Source organism: Eurosta solidaginis, chromosome 4 (genome assembly GCF_040869045.1).
Source record: "Eurosta solidaginis isolate ZX-2024a chromosome 4, ASM4086904v1, whole genome shotgun sequence".
NCBI lineage: Eukaryota > Metazoa > Arthropoda > Insecta > Diptera > Tephritidae > Eurosta > Eurosta solidaginis.
In genome coordinates, this window is record NC_090322.1 from 230,454,470 (window position 1) to 230,473,413 (window position 18,944).

General features: G+C 39.1%; 1 protein-coding gene across 6 annotated transcripts in view; it reads left to right on the forward strand.

The window, feature by feature from the left end:
* Positions 1-18,273, forward strand: part of Pdzd8 (PDZ domain containing 8) — a 521,733-nt gene extending 503,460 nt beyond the window's left edge. For all 6 annotated transcript variants that reach the window (XM_067784995.1, XM_067784996.1, XM_067784997.1 and 3 more), the window contains one exon: positions 17,908-18,273. In XM_067784995.1, the coding sequence (XP_067641096.1) occupies positions 17,908-18,114 (207 nt within the window). In that variant the 3' untranslated portion in view covers positions 18,115-18,273. The remainder of the gene's footprint in view (positions 1-17,907) is intronic.
* Positions 18,274-18,944: the final 671 nt, after the last annotated feature.

Sequence of the window (18,944 nt, forward strand, 5' to 3'; positions counted from 1 at the left end):
TCCAAGGCTAAACGGCCGAGAAAAGGGTACGGAAGGCATGCATTGCTTTGTATGCCTGCAAGGTGATATTTGCTAAGAAATGGGTTCTCAGGTCAAAGATGGCAGTATGAAGGGGACTACCACGTTGACCCCAAAATCAAAATCCCCAAAACAAAATCCCCAAATCAAAATCCCCAAAATCAAAATCCCCAAAATCAAAATCCCCAAAATCAAAATCCTCAAACTCATAATCCCCAAAACAAAATCTTCATTTTATGTGTGAAATAAATTCAAATTAGGTTTAAAATTGCCGCGACCAAAAAAGGCTAATAATCCATACCAACTTTCTGCATAGGCGGCCTTCGGCCGCGCTTATAAAAAATAACCCTGGGCTACGCCATGCCAAGTCCGGGTGTGTGGTATAACCGTGGCTGCCGCCACGGTGATGTCCTTCTGCGTAATACACGCTTCAGTTAGCTTGTTCGAATTAGAGCGACTAGCAGTCCTATATATGGATAAGTAAAAATATGTATTGCCAAAACGTGATTATATAGTTATACATATGTCGGATTATATAATTTTTCTCAGTGCAGTTTTTCTGTGCAGGCTTATACTAACTTGTGTGCCAACTTGTTGTTTCGGTTTTCCTTCTATTTACTCCTGTTGATTTGCTATCCTTTGTGTGCAAATGGGATTATTCTATTTAATGGGTCTTGGGAGAGTGCATACACTATACAAATAAATGAGTGGTAGCAAGAGACAACACTGAGCGGTGGCTGAACGTAGTCCCGATTGCTGTTGAGTGAGCAGGACAATAATAACTGTAACACTTGCGGCGAATTCAGCTTGCAAATGGTTGTCGGCAATGAATAGACACTTGGCGAAGAAAAGAACTAGTACCAAATCAACCGTGAAACCAACAGCACTCGGGAATTCGTTGTCTGGCCTTGCTCAGTGAGCAATTAATTGGAAATAATGGAAAATGGCCCAGGTACACCGGAAAATATTCTTTTAAATTCGTCATCAGAAGCGGGATCAGAACCGACTCCTACATTTTCTGAAGAGCAATGGCGTATTTTTCTCGATATGCAAAATCGAAACTTCATTGCTCTTGCAAAAGCTATGCAGACATCGACACACGTTCAGCAACATAACACTACGGTCACATTGCCAAAATTTAACCCCGAAGCAATGAGTGTCGATGTATCGCAATGGTGTAGTACTGCTGACATAATATTGTCGGAGAAACCGCTTGAGGGAAGTGGCCTTGTGATGGCACTGAGCAATTGTATGGAAGGTAGCGCTTCGCAGTAGCTAACGCAGATTTCCTTCCCTGGTATTAAATGGGAACAGTTCAAATAACTGTTCACACAACGTTATGAAAGTGAAGAGACGCCAGCAGCCATGTTTTTGAATTTGCTGAATAGTCGCCCATCGGTTGGAGAATGTCATGCTGTTTTTGGTAGTCGTTTGGTGACGTCATTAGTAACAAAGTGGCGCAACATGAGCATTGAAGAGATTGCTGTTTCAACTGTTCTGGCGCATATGGCAAATATTGATAGCCGTTTGCAACGAATCATTTTTACAACGAATGTGAGAACAAGAAGCACACTACAGTTGGAATTAAAAGCTTTTACTTTCGATAAGAAACGTAGTGCGAGTATGACTGAAGGTGCTGGGCCTAATAATAAAAAAGCAAAGATGTCTGTTGGGGTGTGCCATTTTTGTAAAAAGCCGGGACATAGGATAGCGGAGTGCAGATTAAAGATGCGACAAGCGGGAGATACTAAGAATCAGAAGGACAAGTCAAGCGTGTCTTGTTATCGATATGGTCAAGCTGGTCATTTCGCAAACCAATGTTCAAAGAATGGAAATGCAGCTAAACAGGGCGAGATTAAACAAAAGAGCATAAATCAGTGTTTTGCGGCAGAACCACAAGGAAGTATGACACAACGAGGTGAGGTCTATCCATTTTGTTTTGGCTCTGGCGCAGAGTGTTCACTTATAAGAGACAGTATTGGCCATAAATTATCTGGCAAGCGCGTAAATAATGTTATTATATTAAGGGGAATTGGTGATGGGGGAATATATAGTACTTTGCAAATCTTAAGTAATGTTACTATTATCGAAAATGTCGTTGAAATATTATTTCATGTAGTACAGGACAATCATTTAAAAAATGACATTGTAATTGGGCGAGAGATTCTTAATCAGGGATTTGATTTAATTTTGTCTTTTGATAAATTTGAATTTTTAAAATCAAAACATGTAAATAGTTGTGAAATGTCTCAGCTTTCTAGCAGCTTGAAAGATATCAATACCGAGTTAAGCGGTAATGATAAAAATGAATTAATTAAATTAATTGAACAATATGCTGAATCGTTTATAATTGGGACTCCGTGTACAAGGGTTAGTACAGGCGAGATAAAAATTCGGTTGGTAGACCCTAATAAAACGGTACAAAGGCGACCATATAGGCTTAGTCCTGATGAAAAAGGAATCGTTCGCGTTAAAGTAAGCGAGTTACTGAAATGTAATATTATCCGACCGAGTTCATCTCCCTTTGCTAGCTCTATCTTACTCGTTAAGAAGAAAAATGGTTCAGATCGACCCTGTGTCGACTATAGAGAGCTTAATTCCAACACAGTCTCTGACAAATACCCTTTGCCTCTTATCAGTGACCAAATTGCAAGACTATGTGGTGCGAATTATTTCACATGCTTAGACATGGCTAGCGGTTACCATCAGATCCCCATCCACCCGGACTCCGTTGAATACACTGCCTTCGTAACACCTGAGGGACAATATGAATTTTTGACGATGCCGTTTGGTCTAAAAAACGCGCCGTCTGTTTTTCAGCGTGCAGTTATGAACGCTCTCGGAGATTTTGCTCACTCATACGTAATTGTTTACATGGATGACATAATGGTTGTGTCTCCAACAAAGGAGCTGGGGTTTAAAAGGCTTAAAATTGTATTAGATGTTCTAACGAAGGCGGGATTTTTTTTTCAATATAACTAAATGTAGTTTTCTTAAAACGGCTGTACAGTATTTATGTTATGAGATACGGGCAGGTGAGATAAGACCAAATCCGGGTAAAATAGTTGCTTTAAAATCTTTGGCTCCTCCACAATCATTACTGGAGTGAGACAATTCATTGGGTTGGCATCTTACTTTCGGAAATTTATGCCCGGATTTTCTCAGTTAATGAAACCTTTATATTCTCTTACTTCACAAAAGAGTTGTTTCGCGTGGAATTCAGAGCTGGAAGAAGTTCGAACGAAAATTATTGACATTCTCACTAACGAGCCAGTTCTTGTAATTTTTGACCCAAAACATCCTATAGAATTACATACAGATGCGAGTTCTTGTGGTTATGGCGCAATGCTTTTGCATAGAATTAACAATTGTCCTCATGTAATCGAATATTTTAGCAAAACTACTTCTTCCGCTGAGTCTAGGTATCATTCCTATGAATTGGAAACTTTGGCGGTTGTGAAATCAGTGAAACATTTTCGTCATTATTTGCTTGGTCGAAGGTTCGTAGTTTATACCGATTGCAATTCGCTAAAGGCATCGCGTACTAAAATAGATCTGACTCCGAGAGTACATCGTTGCTGGGCATACTTACAATCATTTGATTTTGATATTCAATATCGTGAGGGGAGACGCATGGCTCACGTTGACTTTTTGTAAAGAAATCCCATTCAGCCAAACTCTGATTCAGTTGTGTGCAAAATCCCCGAGAAGCGAGTAAATTTAGCCGAGATATCATGTGAGTGGCTTCTCGCAGAGCAGCGATTAGATTCAGATATAGTTGATATTGTAAACAAGTTGGAGTCAAATGAGCTTGCGGAAGATTTGGCTAAAACTTGTGAGCTAAGGAAAGGTATTTTGTTTAGGAAAGTTCAAAGGAATAATAGAACTCGTTGTTTACCTGTCGTTCCGCGTGCGTTCAAATGGTCGGTGATAAACCAGGTGCATGAATCTATCATGCATTTAGGATGGAAGAAAACACTTTACAAAGTTTATCAGTATTATTCGTTTGACAAGATGAATAAATACGTTCGTAAATTTGTTGACAATTGTATAACGTGCAAAACCGTTAAGGGTTCGTCGGGAAAAATTCAGGCTGAGCTCCATCCCATTCCTAAAACAAGCATACCTTGGCATACAGTTCATGTTGACATTACAGGGAAGCTAAGTGGTAAAAGTGACCTTAAAGAGTATGTGATAGTACAAGTTAATGCACTTACAAAATTCGTTTATTTATTCCACACTTTAAAGTTAGATACTGAAAGTTGTGTGAAAGCTTTTAAGTCTTCAATTTCTCTCTTTGGGGTTCCCAACCGTATTATTGCTGATCAGGGGCGATGCTTTACCAGTTCTAAATTTTCGGAATTCTGCTCTTCACAAAATATAAAACTTCACTTAATTGCTACCGGGGCAAGCCGCGCTAATGGCCAAGTAGAACGTGTGATGAGCACGTTAAAGAACTTGTTGGCTGCAGTCGAATCTAGCAATGGATCTTGGTAAGACGCTTTGGGTGAGGTGCAGCTCGCTCTAAATTGTACAATTAGTCGTTCCACTGCTGCAAGTCCTCTAGAGTTGCTGATTGGAAAAGAAGCTCGTCCTCTTGTGGTTTGATACCACCTTGTGACACAGAGATTGAGGTGGATGTAGCAAATGTTAGGAATGTGGCAACTGAAAACATGAAGACTATTGCTTCCTACGACAAAATCAGATTCGATAAGGGCAAATCTAGCGTTGTAAGGTACAAAGTTGGTGATTACTAGTTATTGAAAAACGAAATTGGATGCAAAATTCAGGGGTCCATTGTTAGTGGTTGCGGTTCTGGATGGAGACCGCTATATGTTAAAGTCTTTGCAAACAAAACGAACTTATAAGTACTGTCATGAAGACATAAGAAAAATGCCAAGCGGGCAAGTTCCAAGTGAATTGGACATTGATGAAAAGGAGTTAAATCCTCATAAGAGCTCAGGTGAGAGCAGTGGCGGGTTGTCCTGTAACGACAAAGAGTTATCAGTTCAGAAGGAACAGTGAGTGATCCGTCCAAATGGGACGATGTGTTATCCGTCTAAGAGGGACGAAGAGTTATCCGTCAGATGTGGCGATGAGTGTTCGAATGTGAACACTGACAAGTGTGTCAGATGAGTGGTATTTGTTGGAGGCGGCGGTTGAGTTGAAAATAATTAAAGAAAATATTCTGTATGAAATAAGTATTTTAATTGTTAACAAAAAAAAAAAAAAACAAAAACAATAATGAAATGTGAGTAAATAAAAGGGATAAAGTATTACCTTTTAATTTTAATTTTTAAAATTTGAACTTAAGCACGAGGACGTGTAAAAGTCAGAATGGCCGTGTCGGAATATATAATTTTTCTCAGTGCAGTTTTTCTGTGCAGGCTTATACTAACTTGTGTGCCAACCTTTTGTTTCGGTTTTTCTTCTATTTACTCCTGTTGATTTGCTATCCTTTGTGTCCAAATGGGATTATTCTATTTAATGGGTCTTGGGAGAGTGCATACTCTATGCAAATAAATGAGTGGTAGCACGAGACAACACTGAGCGGTGGCTGAACGTAGTCCCGATTGCTGTTGAGTGAGCAGGACAATAATAACTGTAACACTTGCGGCGAATTCAGCTTGCAAATGGTTGTCGGCAATGAATAGACACTTGGCGAAGAAAAGAACTAGTACCAAATCAACCGTGAAACCAACAGCACTCGGGAATTCGTTGTCTGGCCTTGCTCAGTGAGCAATTAATTGGAAATAATGGAAGATGGCCCAGGTACACCGGAAAATATTCTTTTAAATTCGTCACATACATAAATATAAATGAAAGAGGAAAGAGATATTGCTATTTTTTTCACGGTCATGATGTTTATCATAGCACTGGGATTTTATGTTTGGGGATTTTGATTTTGGGGATTTTGAATTTGGGGATTATGTGTTTGGGTATTTTTTTTCTTTGGGGATTTGGGAATTTTTTTTGGGGATTTCGTGACACTCCCGGTATGAAGCAGTGGTGCGATCAGGGCTGACGTATGGCTCTATAAAATCAAGAATTGCGATCTCATCAGGCTTCAGAAAGTTCAGCGAACTGCGTAAGTTGGTGAAACCGGAGCCTGCCGCACCTCGCCCACAGTGGTCTTAGTCCCCATCTTAGACCTGCTGGATACAAGAGAGATATTCAGAAAGGCCATAGCAGTATCCTTAATGCTCTTCCGCTTCTAGTTCCGAAATAGACTAATATACCCGCAAAATGCCGCTGATCTCTGTAAGCATTCCCTAGAGACTTACACGTGAAACTGCCGTCATACTATAGTGTATTTTAAGCAGAAGTTCTCGCAATTTGGCAAACCTGCAAATCATTCCTGGTCCGAAACATATCTGGAAAAGTTTCTATCTTGTCTGACAGCCAAGCAGTAATAGAGGCACTAGCTGAACCATACACTAACTCAAAGCTAGTAGAGGTATGCAAGCGACTTATAGCTGCGTTAACCGAAATGAAAATATCCATTATTTAGGTTACGAAACATAGGAGAAACAGAGGAAATGAGATAGCTGATTAGCTGGCCTGAAGGTTTAATGTGACCATAGTAATCATTCCCAAGATGGCTGGGCTAGCACCTTAATGGTGCTGTGTTACCGGAGCGTACCGCATAATGACCATTGCAGAAGTAACAAAGATGTAACTGAGACTCTTGAGCGTTATCTGTTTAAGTTCTCGTAGCTGGAACACGTTTGGAATTCTTAGGAAGCCCCTTTTATCGGGGCAGATTATTGGTAAAAGGGGCTCAAAATTTGTAAACAACTATAGCTGGTTGTAACACATGTCCGATGTAGCACTTAGTAGGTTGAAAGAAATTTGATGACATCATAAGGGCTTTCCTTTGGCTTCTTGTGCATTATACATAGCTACATATGTACATATGCAGTTTGGTAGCCCATTCAATTTAAGTCCAACAAATAACCAATTCTAGGTCCCTCAATATTTGCATTGATTTTTGGTAATTTTTTCTTACGGGTGTTTTAGAAATTCCTACATACAAAATGTGTACACAATTTTTATACTCAGTTGGACAGAGCTCACAGAGTATATTAACTTTGATTGGATAACGGTTGGTTGTACAGGTATAAAGGAATCGATATAGATATATACTTCCATATATCAAAATCATCAGTATCGAAAAAAAATTTGATTGAGCCATGTCCGTCCGTCCGTCCGTCTGCCCGTTACCATGATAACTTGAGTAAATTTTGAGGAATCTTGATTAAATTTGGTATGTGGGTTCCTGGGTCCTCATATCAGATCGCTATTTATAATGAACGATATCGGACTATAACCACGCCCACTTTTTCGATATCGAAAATTTCGAAACACAGAAAAAATGCGATAATTCATCGTCAAAGACGGATAAAATGATGAAACTTGGTAGGTGGGTTTACCTTATGACACAGAAAAAAAAGTACTAAGTTTTTGGATAATGGGCGGGGTACCGCCCACTTTTAAAAGAAGGTAATTTAAAAGTTTTGCGAGCTGAAATTTGCCAGTCGTTGAAGATATGATGATGAAATTTGGCAGGAACGTTACTCCTATTACTATATATGTGCTAAATAAAAACGAGCAAAATCGGATGAAGAACACACCCACTTTAAAAAAAAAAATTTAAATGTCAAATTTTAACAAAAAATTTAATATATTTACTGTATATAAGTAAAATATGTCAAAATTCAACTCCAGTAATGATGTGGTGCAACAAAATAAAAAAATATAAGAAAATTTCAAAATGGGCGTACCAATCCTTCTGAAATTTGGTAGGGGCATAGACTCTATGACGGTAACTGTTTTCTGTGAAAATGGGCGAAATCGGTTAAAGCCACGCCCAGTTTTTAAGCACAGTCCACCGTCTGTCCTTCCGCTCGGCCGTTAACACGATAACTTGAGCAAAAGCAGATATATCTTTACTAAACTTCGTCCACGTACTTATCTGAGCTCACTTTATCTTGGTATAAAAAATGGCCGAAATCCGACTAAAACCACGCCCACTTTTTCGATATCGAAAATTACGAAAAATGAAAAAAATGCAATAATTCTATACCAAATACGAAAAAAAGGATGAAACATGGTAATTTGATTGGTTTGTTGACGCAAAATATAACTTCAGAAAACTTTGTAAAATGGGTTGACACCTACCATATTAAGTAGAAGAAAATAAAAAGTCCTGATGAGCGAAATCAACAGCCCTTGGAATCTTGGCAGGAATACTGTTCATGGTATTGCATATATAAATAAATTAGCAGTACACGACAGATGATTTTTTAGATCACCCTGGTCCACATTTACATCAAAGGGCCACTCGTTTTTAAAACCCTCATTAATACCTTTAATTTGATACCCATATCGCACAAACACATTATAGATTCACCCCTGGTCCACCTTTATGGCGATATATGGAAGAGGCGTCCACATATAGAACTAAGGCCCACTCCCTTTTAAAATACTCATTAGCACCATTCATTTCATACCCATATCGTACAAACGCATTCTAGAGTCACTCCTGGCCCACCTTTATGGCGATATCTCGAAAAGGCGTCCACCTATAGAATTAAGGATCACTTCCTTTTAAAATAGTCACTACCACCTTTCATCTGATACCCATATCGTACAAACATATTCTAGAGTCACCCCTGGTCCACCTTTATGGCGATATCTCGAAAAGGCGTTCTCCTATAGAATTAAGGATCACTCCCTTTTAAAATACTCATTTACACCATTCATTTCATACCCATATCGTACAAACGCATTCTAGAGTCACCCCTGGCCCACCTTTATGCCGATATCTGGAAAAGGCGCCCACCTATAGAATTAAGGATCACTCCCTTTTAAAATACTCATTACCACCTTTCATTTGATACCCATATCGTACAAACACATTCTAGAGTCACCCCTGGTCCACCTTTAAGGCGATATCTGGAAACGGCGTCCACCTATGGAACTAAGGATCACTCCCTTTTAAAATACTCATTAACACCTTTCATTTTATACCCATATCGTACAAACATATTCTAGAGTCACCCCTGGTCCACCTTTATGGCGATATCTCGAAAGGCGTTCACCCATAGAATTAAGGATCACTCCCTTTTAAAATACTCATTAACACCATTCATTTCATACCCATATCGTACAAACGCATTCTAGAGTCACCCCTGGCCCACCTTTATGGCGATATCTCGAAAAGGCGTCCACCTATAGAATTAAGTATCACTCCCTTTTAAAATACTCATTAACACCTTTCATTTGATACAAACATATTCTAGAGTCACCTCTGGTCCACCTTTATGGCGATATCTCGAAAAGGCGTTCACCTATATAAATAAGGATCACTCCCTTTTAAAATACTCATTAACACCTTTCATTAGATACCCATATTGTACAAACATATTCTAGAGTCACCCCTGGTCCACCTTTATGGCGATATCTCGAAAAGCGTTCACCCATAGAATTAAGGATAACTCGCTTTTAAAATACTCATTAACACCATTCATATCATACCCATATCGTACAAACGCATTCTAGAGTCACCCCTGGCCCACCTTTATGGCGATATCTCGAAAAGGCGTCCACCTATAGAATTAAGGATCACTCCCTTTTAAAATACTCATTAACACCTTTCATTTGATACCCATATCTTACAAACATATTCTAGAGTCACCCCTGGTCCGCCTTTATTGCGATACCTCGAAAAGGCGCCCACCTATAGAACTAAGGCCCACTCCCTTTTAAAATACTCATTAACACCTTTCGTTTGATACCCATATTGTACAAACGCATTCTGGAGTCACCCCTGGTCCACCTTTGTGCCGATATCTCGAAAAGGCGTCCACCTATAGAATTAAGGATCACTCCCTTTTAAAATACTCATTAACACCTTTCATTTGATACCCATATCGTACAAACGCATTCTAGAGTCACCCCTGGCCCACCTTTATAGCGATATCTCGAAAAGGCGTTCACCTATAGAATTAAGGATCACCCTTTTAAAATACTCATTAACACCTTTCATTTGATACCCATATCGTACAAACATATTCTAGAGTCACCCCTGGTCCACCTTTACGGCGATATCCCGAAAAGGCGTTCACCTATAGAATTAAGGATCACTCCCTTTTCAAATACTCATTAACACCATTCATTTCATACCCATATCGTACAAACGCATTCTAGAGTCACCCCTGTCCCACCTTTATGGCGATATCACGAAAAGGCGTCCACCTATAGAATTAAGGATCACTCCCTTTTAAAATATTCATTAACACCTTTCATTTCATACCCATATCGTACAAACGCATTCTAGAGTCACCCCTGGCCCACCTTTATGGCGATATCACGAAAAGGCGTCCACCTATAGAATTAAGGATCACTCCCTTTTAAAATACTCATTAACACCTTTCATTTGATACCCATATCGTACAAACATATTCTAGAGTCACCCCTGGTCCACCTTTATTGCGATACCTCGAACAGGCACCCAACTATAGAACTAAGGCCCACTCCCTTTTAAAATACTCATTAACACCTTTCGTTTGATACCCATATTGTACAAACGCCTTCTGGAGTCACCCCTGGTCCAACTTTATGGCGATATCTCGAAAAGGCGTCCACCTATAGAATTAAGGATCACTCCCTTTTAAAATATTAATTAACACCTTTCATTTGATACCCATATCGTACAAACATATTCTAGAGTCACCCCTGGTCCACCTTTATTGCGATACCTCGAACAGGCGCCCAACTATAGAACTTAGGCCTACTCCCTTTTAAAATACTCATTAACACCTTTCGTTTGATACCCATATTGTACAAACGCATTCTGGAGTCACCCCTGGTCCACCTTTATGGCGAAATCTCGAAAAGGCGTCCACCTATAGAATTAAGGATCACTCCCTTTTAAAATACTCATTAACACCTTTCGTTTGATACCCATATTGTACAAACGCATTCTGGAGTCACCCCTGGTCCACCTTTATGGCGATATCTCGAAAAGGCGTCCACCTATAGAATTAAGGATCACTCCCTTTTAAAATACTCATTAACACCTTTCATTTGATACCCAGCCCACCTTTATGGCGATATCTTGAAAAGGCGTCCACCTATAGAACTAAGGATCACTCCCTTTTAAAATACTCATTAACACCTTTCATTTGATACCAATATCGTACAAACATATTCTAGAGTCACCCGTGGCCACCTTTATTGCGATACCTCGAAAAGGCGCCCACCTATAGAACTAAGGCCCACTCCCTTTTAAAATACTCATTAACACCTTTCATTAGATACCAATATCGTACAAACATATTCTAGAGTCACCCGTGGTTCACCTTTATGGCGATATCTCGAAAAGGGGTCCACCTATAGAATTAAGGATCACTCCCTTTTAAAATTATCATTAACACCTTTCATTTGATACCCATATCGTACAAACACATTCTAGAGTCACCCCTGGCCCACCTTTATGGCGATATCTCGAAAAGGCGTCCACCTATAGAATTAAGGATCACTCCCTTTTAAAATACTCATTACCACCTTTCATTTGATACCCATATCGTACAAACACATTCTAGAGTCACCCTTGGCCCACCTTTATGGCGATATCTCGAAAAGGCGTCCACCTATAGAATTAAGGATCACTCCCTTTTAAAATTCTCATTAACACCTTTCATTTCATACCCATATCGTACAAACACATTCTAGAGTCACCCCTGGCCCACCTTTATGGCGATATCTCGAAAAGGCGTCCACCTATAGAATTAAGGATCACTCCCTTTTAAAATACTCATTACCACCTTTCATTTGATACCCATATCGTACAAACACATTCTAGAGTCACCCGTGGCCCACCTTTTTGGCGATATCTCGAAAAGGCGTCCACCTATAGAATTAAGGATCACTCCCTTTTCAAATACTCATTAACACCATTCATTTCATACCCATATCGTACAAACGCATTCTAGAGTCACCCCTGTCCCACCTTTATGGCGATATCACGAAAAGGCGTCCACCTATAGAATTAAGGATCACTCCCTTTTAAAATATTCATTAACACCTTTCATTTCATACCCATATCGTACAAACGCATTCTAGAGTCACCCCTGGCCCACCTTTATGGCGATATCACGAAAAGGCGTCCACCTATAGAATTAAGGATCACTCCCTTTTAAAATACTCATTAACACCTTTCATTTGATACCCATATCGTACAAACATATTCTAGAGTCACCCCTGGTCCACCTTTATTGCGATACCTCGAACAGGCACCCAACTATAGAACTAAGGCCCACTCCCTTTTAAAATAATCATTAACACCTTTCGTTTGATACCCATATTGTACAAACGCCTTCTGGAGTCACCCCTGGTCCACCTTTATGGCGATATCTCGAAAAGGCGTCCACCTATAGAATTAAGGATCACTCCCTTTTAAAATACTCATTAACACCTTTCATTTGATACCCATATCGTACAAACACATTCTAGAGTCACCCCTGGCCCACCTTTATGGCGATATCTCGAAAAGGCGTCCACCTATAGAATTAAGGATCACTCCCTTTTAAAATTCTCATTAACACCTTTCATTTGATACCCATATCGTACAAACACATTCTAGAGTCACCCCTGGCCCACCTTTATGGCGATATCTCGAAAAGGCGTCCACCTATAGAATTAAGGATCACTCCCTTTTAAAATACTCATTAACACCTTTCATTTGATACCCATATCGTACAAACACATTCTAGAGTCACCCCTGGCCCACCTTTATGGCGATATCACGAAAAGGCGTCCACCTATAGAATTAAGGATCACTCCCTTTTAAAATATTCATTAACACCTTTCATTTCATACCCATATCGTACAAACGCATTCTAGAGTCACCCCTGGCCCACCTTTATGGCGATATCACGAAAAGGCGTCCACCTATAGAATTGAGGATCACTCCCTTTTAAAATACTCATTAACACCTTTCATTTGATACCCATATCGTACAAACACATTCTAGAGTCACCCCTGTCCCACCTTTATGGCGATATCACGAAAAGGCGTCCACCTATAGAATTAAGGATCACTCCCTTTTAAAATACTCATTAACACCTTTCATTTGATACCCATATCGTACAAACATATTCTAGAGTCACCCCTGGTCCACCTTTATTGCGATACCTCGAACAGGCACCCAACTATAGAACTAAGGCCCACTCCCTTTTAAAATACTCATTAACACCTTTCGTTTGATACCCATATTGTACAAACGCCTTCTGGAGTCACCCCTGGTCCACCTTTATGGCGATATCTCGAAAAGGCGTCCACCTATAGAATTAAGGATCACTCCCTTTTAAAATACTCATTAACACCTTTCATTTGATACCCATATCGTACAAACACATTCTAGAGTCACCCCTGGCCCACCTTTATGGCGATATCTCGAAAAGGCGTCCACCTATAGAATTAAGGATCACTCCCTTTTAAAATTCTCATTAACACCTTTCATTTGATACCCATATCGTACAAACACATTCTAGAGTCACCCGTGGCCCACCTTTTTGGCGATATCTCGAAAAGGCGTCCACCTATAGAATTAAGGATCACTCCCTTTTCAAATACTCATTAACACCATTCATTTCATACCCATATCGTACAAACGCATTCTAGAGTCACCCCTGTCCCACCTTTATGGCGATATCACGAAAAGGCGTCCACCTATAGAATTAAGGATCACTCCCTTTTAAAATATTCATTAACACCTTTCATTTCATACCCATATCGTACAAACGCATTCTAGAGTCACCCCTGGCCCACCTTTATGGCGATATCACGAAAAGGCGTCCACCTATAGAATTAAGGATCACTCCCTTTTAAAATACTCATTAACACCTTTCATTTGATACCCATATCGTACAAGCATATTCTAGAGTCACCCCTGGTCCACCTTTATTGCGATACCTCGAACAGGCGCCCAACTATAGAACTTAGGCCTACTCCCTTTTAAAATACTCATTAACACCTTTCGTTTGATACCCATATTGTACAAACGCATTCTGGATTCACCCCTGGTCCACCTTTATGGCGATATCTCGAAAAGGCGTCCACCTATAGAATTAAGGATCACTCCCTTTTAAAATACTCATTAACACCTTTCGTTTGATACCCATATTGTACAAACGCATTCTGGAGTCACCCCTGGTCCACCTTTATGGCGATATCTCGAAAAGGCGTCCACCTATAGAATTAAGGATCACTCCCTTTTAAAATACTCATTAACACCTTTCATTTGATACCCAGCCCACCTTTATGGCGATATCTTGAAAAGGCGTCCACCTATAGAACTAAGGATCACTCCCTTTTAAAATACTCATTAACACCTTTCATTTGATACCAATATCGTACAAACATATTCTAGAGTCACCCGTGGTCCACCTTTATTGCGATACCTCGAAAAGGCGCCCACCTATAGAACTAAGGCCCACTCCCTTTTAAAATACTCATTAACACCTTTCATTAGATACCAATATCGTACAAACATATTCTAGAGTCACCCGTGGTTCACCTTTATGGCGATATCTCGAAAAGGGGTCCACCTATAGAATTAAGGATCACTCCCTTTTAAAATTATCATTAACACCTTTCATTTGATACCCATATCGTACAAACACATTCTAGAGTCACCCGTGGCCCACCTTTTTGGCGATATCTCGAAAAGGCGTCCACCTATAGAATTAAGGATCACTCCCTTTTAAAATTCTCATTAACACCTTTCATTTGATACCCATATCGTACAAACATATTCTAGAGTCACCCCTGGTCCACCTTTATGGCGATATCTCGAAAAGGCGTTCACCTATAGAATTAAGGATCACTCCCTTAAAATACTCATTAACACCATTCATTTCATACCCATATCGTACAAACATATTCTAGAGTCACCCCTGGTCCACCTTTATGGCGATATCTCGAAAAGGCGTTCACCTATAGAATTAAGGATCACTCCCTTAAAATACTCATTAACACCATTCATTTCATACCCATATCGTACAAACGCATTCTAGAGTCACCCCTGGCCCACCTTTATGGCGATATCTCGAAAAGGCGTCCACCTATAGAAATAAGGATCACTCTCTGTTAAAATACTCATTACCACCTTTCATTTGATACCCATATCGTACAAATATTCTAGAGTCACCCTTGGTCCACCTTTATGGCGATATCTCGAAAAGGCGTCCACCTATAGAATTAAGGATCACTCCCTTTTAAAATTCTCATTAACACCTTTCATTTGATACCCATATCGTACAAACACATTCTAGAGTCACCCCTGGCCCACCTTTATGGCGATATCTCGAAAAGGCGTCCACCTATAGAATTAAGGATCACTCCCTTTTAAAATACTCATTACCACCTTTCATTTGATACCCATATCGTACAAACACATTCTAGAGTCACCCGTGGCCCACCTTTTTGCCGATATCTCGAAAAGGCGTCCACCTATAGAATTAAGGATCACTCCCTTTTAAAATTCTCATTAACACCTTTCATTTGATACCCATATCGTACAAACATATTCTAGAGTCACCCCTGGTCCACCTTTATGGCGATATCTCGAAAAGGCGTTCACCTATAGAATTAAGGATCACTCCCTTAAAATACTCATTAACACCATTCATTTCATACCCATATCGTACAAACGCATTCTAGAGTCACCCCTGGCCCACCTTTATGGCGATATCTCGAAAAGGCGTCCACCTATAGAAATAAGGATCACTCTCTGTTAAAATACTCATTACCACCTTTCATTTGATACCCATATCGTACAAATATTCTAGAGTCACCCTTGGTCCACCTTTATGGCGATATCTCGAAAAGGCGTCCACTTATACCCCAAAGGCCCACTCGCTTTTAAAATTTTCATCAACACCTTTCATTTGATTCCTATATCGTACAAACTCATTCTAGAGTCACCCCCGGTCCACCTTTATGGCGGTATCTGGAAACGACGTCCACCTATGGAACTAAGGATCACTCCCTTTTAAAATACTCATTACCACCTTTCATTTGATACCCATATCGTACAAACACATTCTAGAGTCACCCCTGGTCCACCTTTATGGCGATATCTCGAAAAGGCGTCCACCTATAGAATTAAGGATCACTCCCTTTTAAAATTCTCATTAACACCTTTCATTTGATACCCATATCGTACAAACACATTCTAGAGTCACCCCTGGCCCACCTTTATGGCGATATCTCGAAAAGGCGTCCACCTATAGAAATAAGGATCACTCTCTGTTAAAATTCTCATTAACACCTTTCATTTGATACCCATATCGTACAAACACATTCTAGAGTCACCCCTGGCCCACCTTTATGGCGATATCTCGAAAAGGCGTCCACTTATACACCAAAGGCCCACTCGCTTTTAAAATTTTCATCAACACCTTTCATTTGATTCCTATATCGTACAAACTCATTCTAGAGTCACCCCTGGTCCACCTTTATGGCGGTATCTGGAAACGACGTCCACCTATGGAACTAAGGATCACTCCCTTTTAAAATACTCATTAACACCTTTCATTTGATGCCCATATCGTACAAACACATTCTAGAGTCACCCCTGTTCCACCTTTATGGCGATATCTCGAAAAGGCGTCCACCTATAGAACTAAGGATCACTTCCTTTTGAAATACTCATTACCACCTTTCATTTTATACCCATATCGTACAAACACATTCTAGAGTCACCCCTGTTCCACCTTTATGGCGATATCCCTAAATGGCGTCCATCCATAGAACTATGGCCTACTCTCTCTTAAAATACTCTTTAATACCTTCCATTTGATACACATGTCATACAACCACATTCCAGGGATACCCTAGGTGCATTTTCCTACATTGTGATTTTCCCTTATTTTGTCTCCGTAGCTCTCAACTGAGTATGTAATGTTCGGTTACACCCGAACTTAGCCTTCCTTACTTGTTTTTAAATGGCAAATGTGAATTTTGTGAAGACTAGTAACCTGTACTTTGTTAGACTAAAATTGATTGTTCTAAAAAGCTGCATTAGCAAACAAATTCGGGGAACTACAAACAAAAATTCTCATAAAATTATTTTGCATTTTCGATTTTTTTCGAAAAAGTTTTTTAGATTGTTTAGCATAGTTTCAATTATAAAATTTATGGTTTTTTCTCAAAATATCGAATATAAAAATAAAATAAAAATTTAACTGGAAAAGTTGATAAATATTGCCACTGCTATTTGTACACTTATGTATATAATTTGTATGAAAAAAAAAATATATATTTCAAAACTAACACTTAAGGCTGGGTTTCCTCCAAAAGCGTTGTCGCTATGTGATGTGTACCGTTTCTGTGCCGTTTTCTGTGACACCGCTTTGTTGGAAACTACGAACAGTTACGGCAGACGATTCGCAACACTTAATTTTCCGTTTTTGCGTGTTTTTTATGTATTTTAGTATCTTTTAAATAAATGTTCAAGAAAAAATAAATTTATTTAAAAAAATGTTGTTTATTTTATAAATATTTAGAATAATTTGACAAAGTGTTCACCGCTTTGACAGTAAAAAAAAACGGTGATGAATGAGTTTCTACCGTCATGACGGCCGTAATATTTTATGTCCTACCACTATATTACGTTACGGTGAACTTCACCGTATTCTTGGTTTCCACATAATTATTTATACATTGCAACTTTTTTGACAACGTACTCTACCGCTATGTAGTGGCTGCTGTATAGCGGCACCGCTTTCGAGGAAACCAAGCCTTTACTGAATACAGCCCCAGTATTCTATTAGTTTGAAAGCTTTGCAAAAATAATTTTATTATTCTCTTCTATTGTAGCTTAGTAAAATACGCTTGGCTTTGGATAGTGAAACAGAATTGTATTCCACCTTAACAACAGCCAGTACAACGAAAAGTGAAATTATGGCTGACGCTTCGAGATCCCTAACATTTGGCAAAACAGAGGAACGTGTTCAAGCCCTTAGTGTTATTATGCTGTATTTATGCACTGGACTACAAAATGCACAGAGTGTTGAAATGCGTTAATTTAAACTGGAATTCCAAATGAAATTAATCTTTGCCAAATTTTTGACGAAATAAACAACAATTAATAAAGGGAACAAATAAGTTTCATAAAATTCATAAATACTTAACTTAAGCCTGAAGTATAAATAACGAAAATTTTAAAATAGAGTTAATGTAACACACATCGCAATACTCAAAGCGCGTCCTATGCAAGAAATCATTTGAGGAACAGGTTACGGATTTCAGAATATTGTTTGTTGTATCCTAGTATTTGTTTTGAGAAGCACTCCGTTTGAAAAACGCTCTATCCCAGTCGCCAATACATTCATAGTGGAATCACAAAGTAAAGTAAATAGAAAAAGACAGAATTTGTACGGATGTATTTTCCACAGTCAAATGAGTGTAACAAATTTACCCGCCTTCCTTGAAAATAAATTTGGGAGTAGAAAAATAAATAAATTTCTATGGAAGCTATTACAGACATTTTTTTTTTCAGCATAACAGGGGACCTAAAGACCAGTGTCACTTTACGTCACTATTAGCATTGAATACAAATAAAAAATTCAATTCGGCCGCTTAAACTGTGATGAGCAATAAAATTTAATGGATGCGTCCAAAGTAAACTGACCTCAACTGTAGTTAAAACCGGACATAATAGAGAGTGGTGTTATCCATATAAAGTATGGATGTACGTCAGTTTAGTTGCGCTTTACTGCCTTTTGTGGTGTTTAGATGGTGACGTAATGATTAAAAGTTTTACATACCCACTTGTAGGTGGTCGTTATACTCTGAAATGTGTATTCGTCCCTAAAGAGCCTCAGAAGTTTCAAGTTTCTTTGTTGATTTGTCGT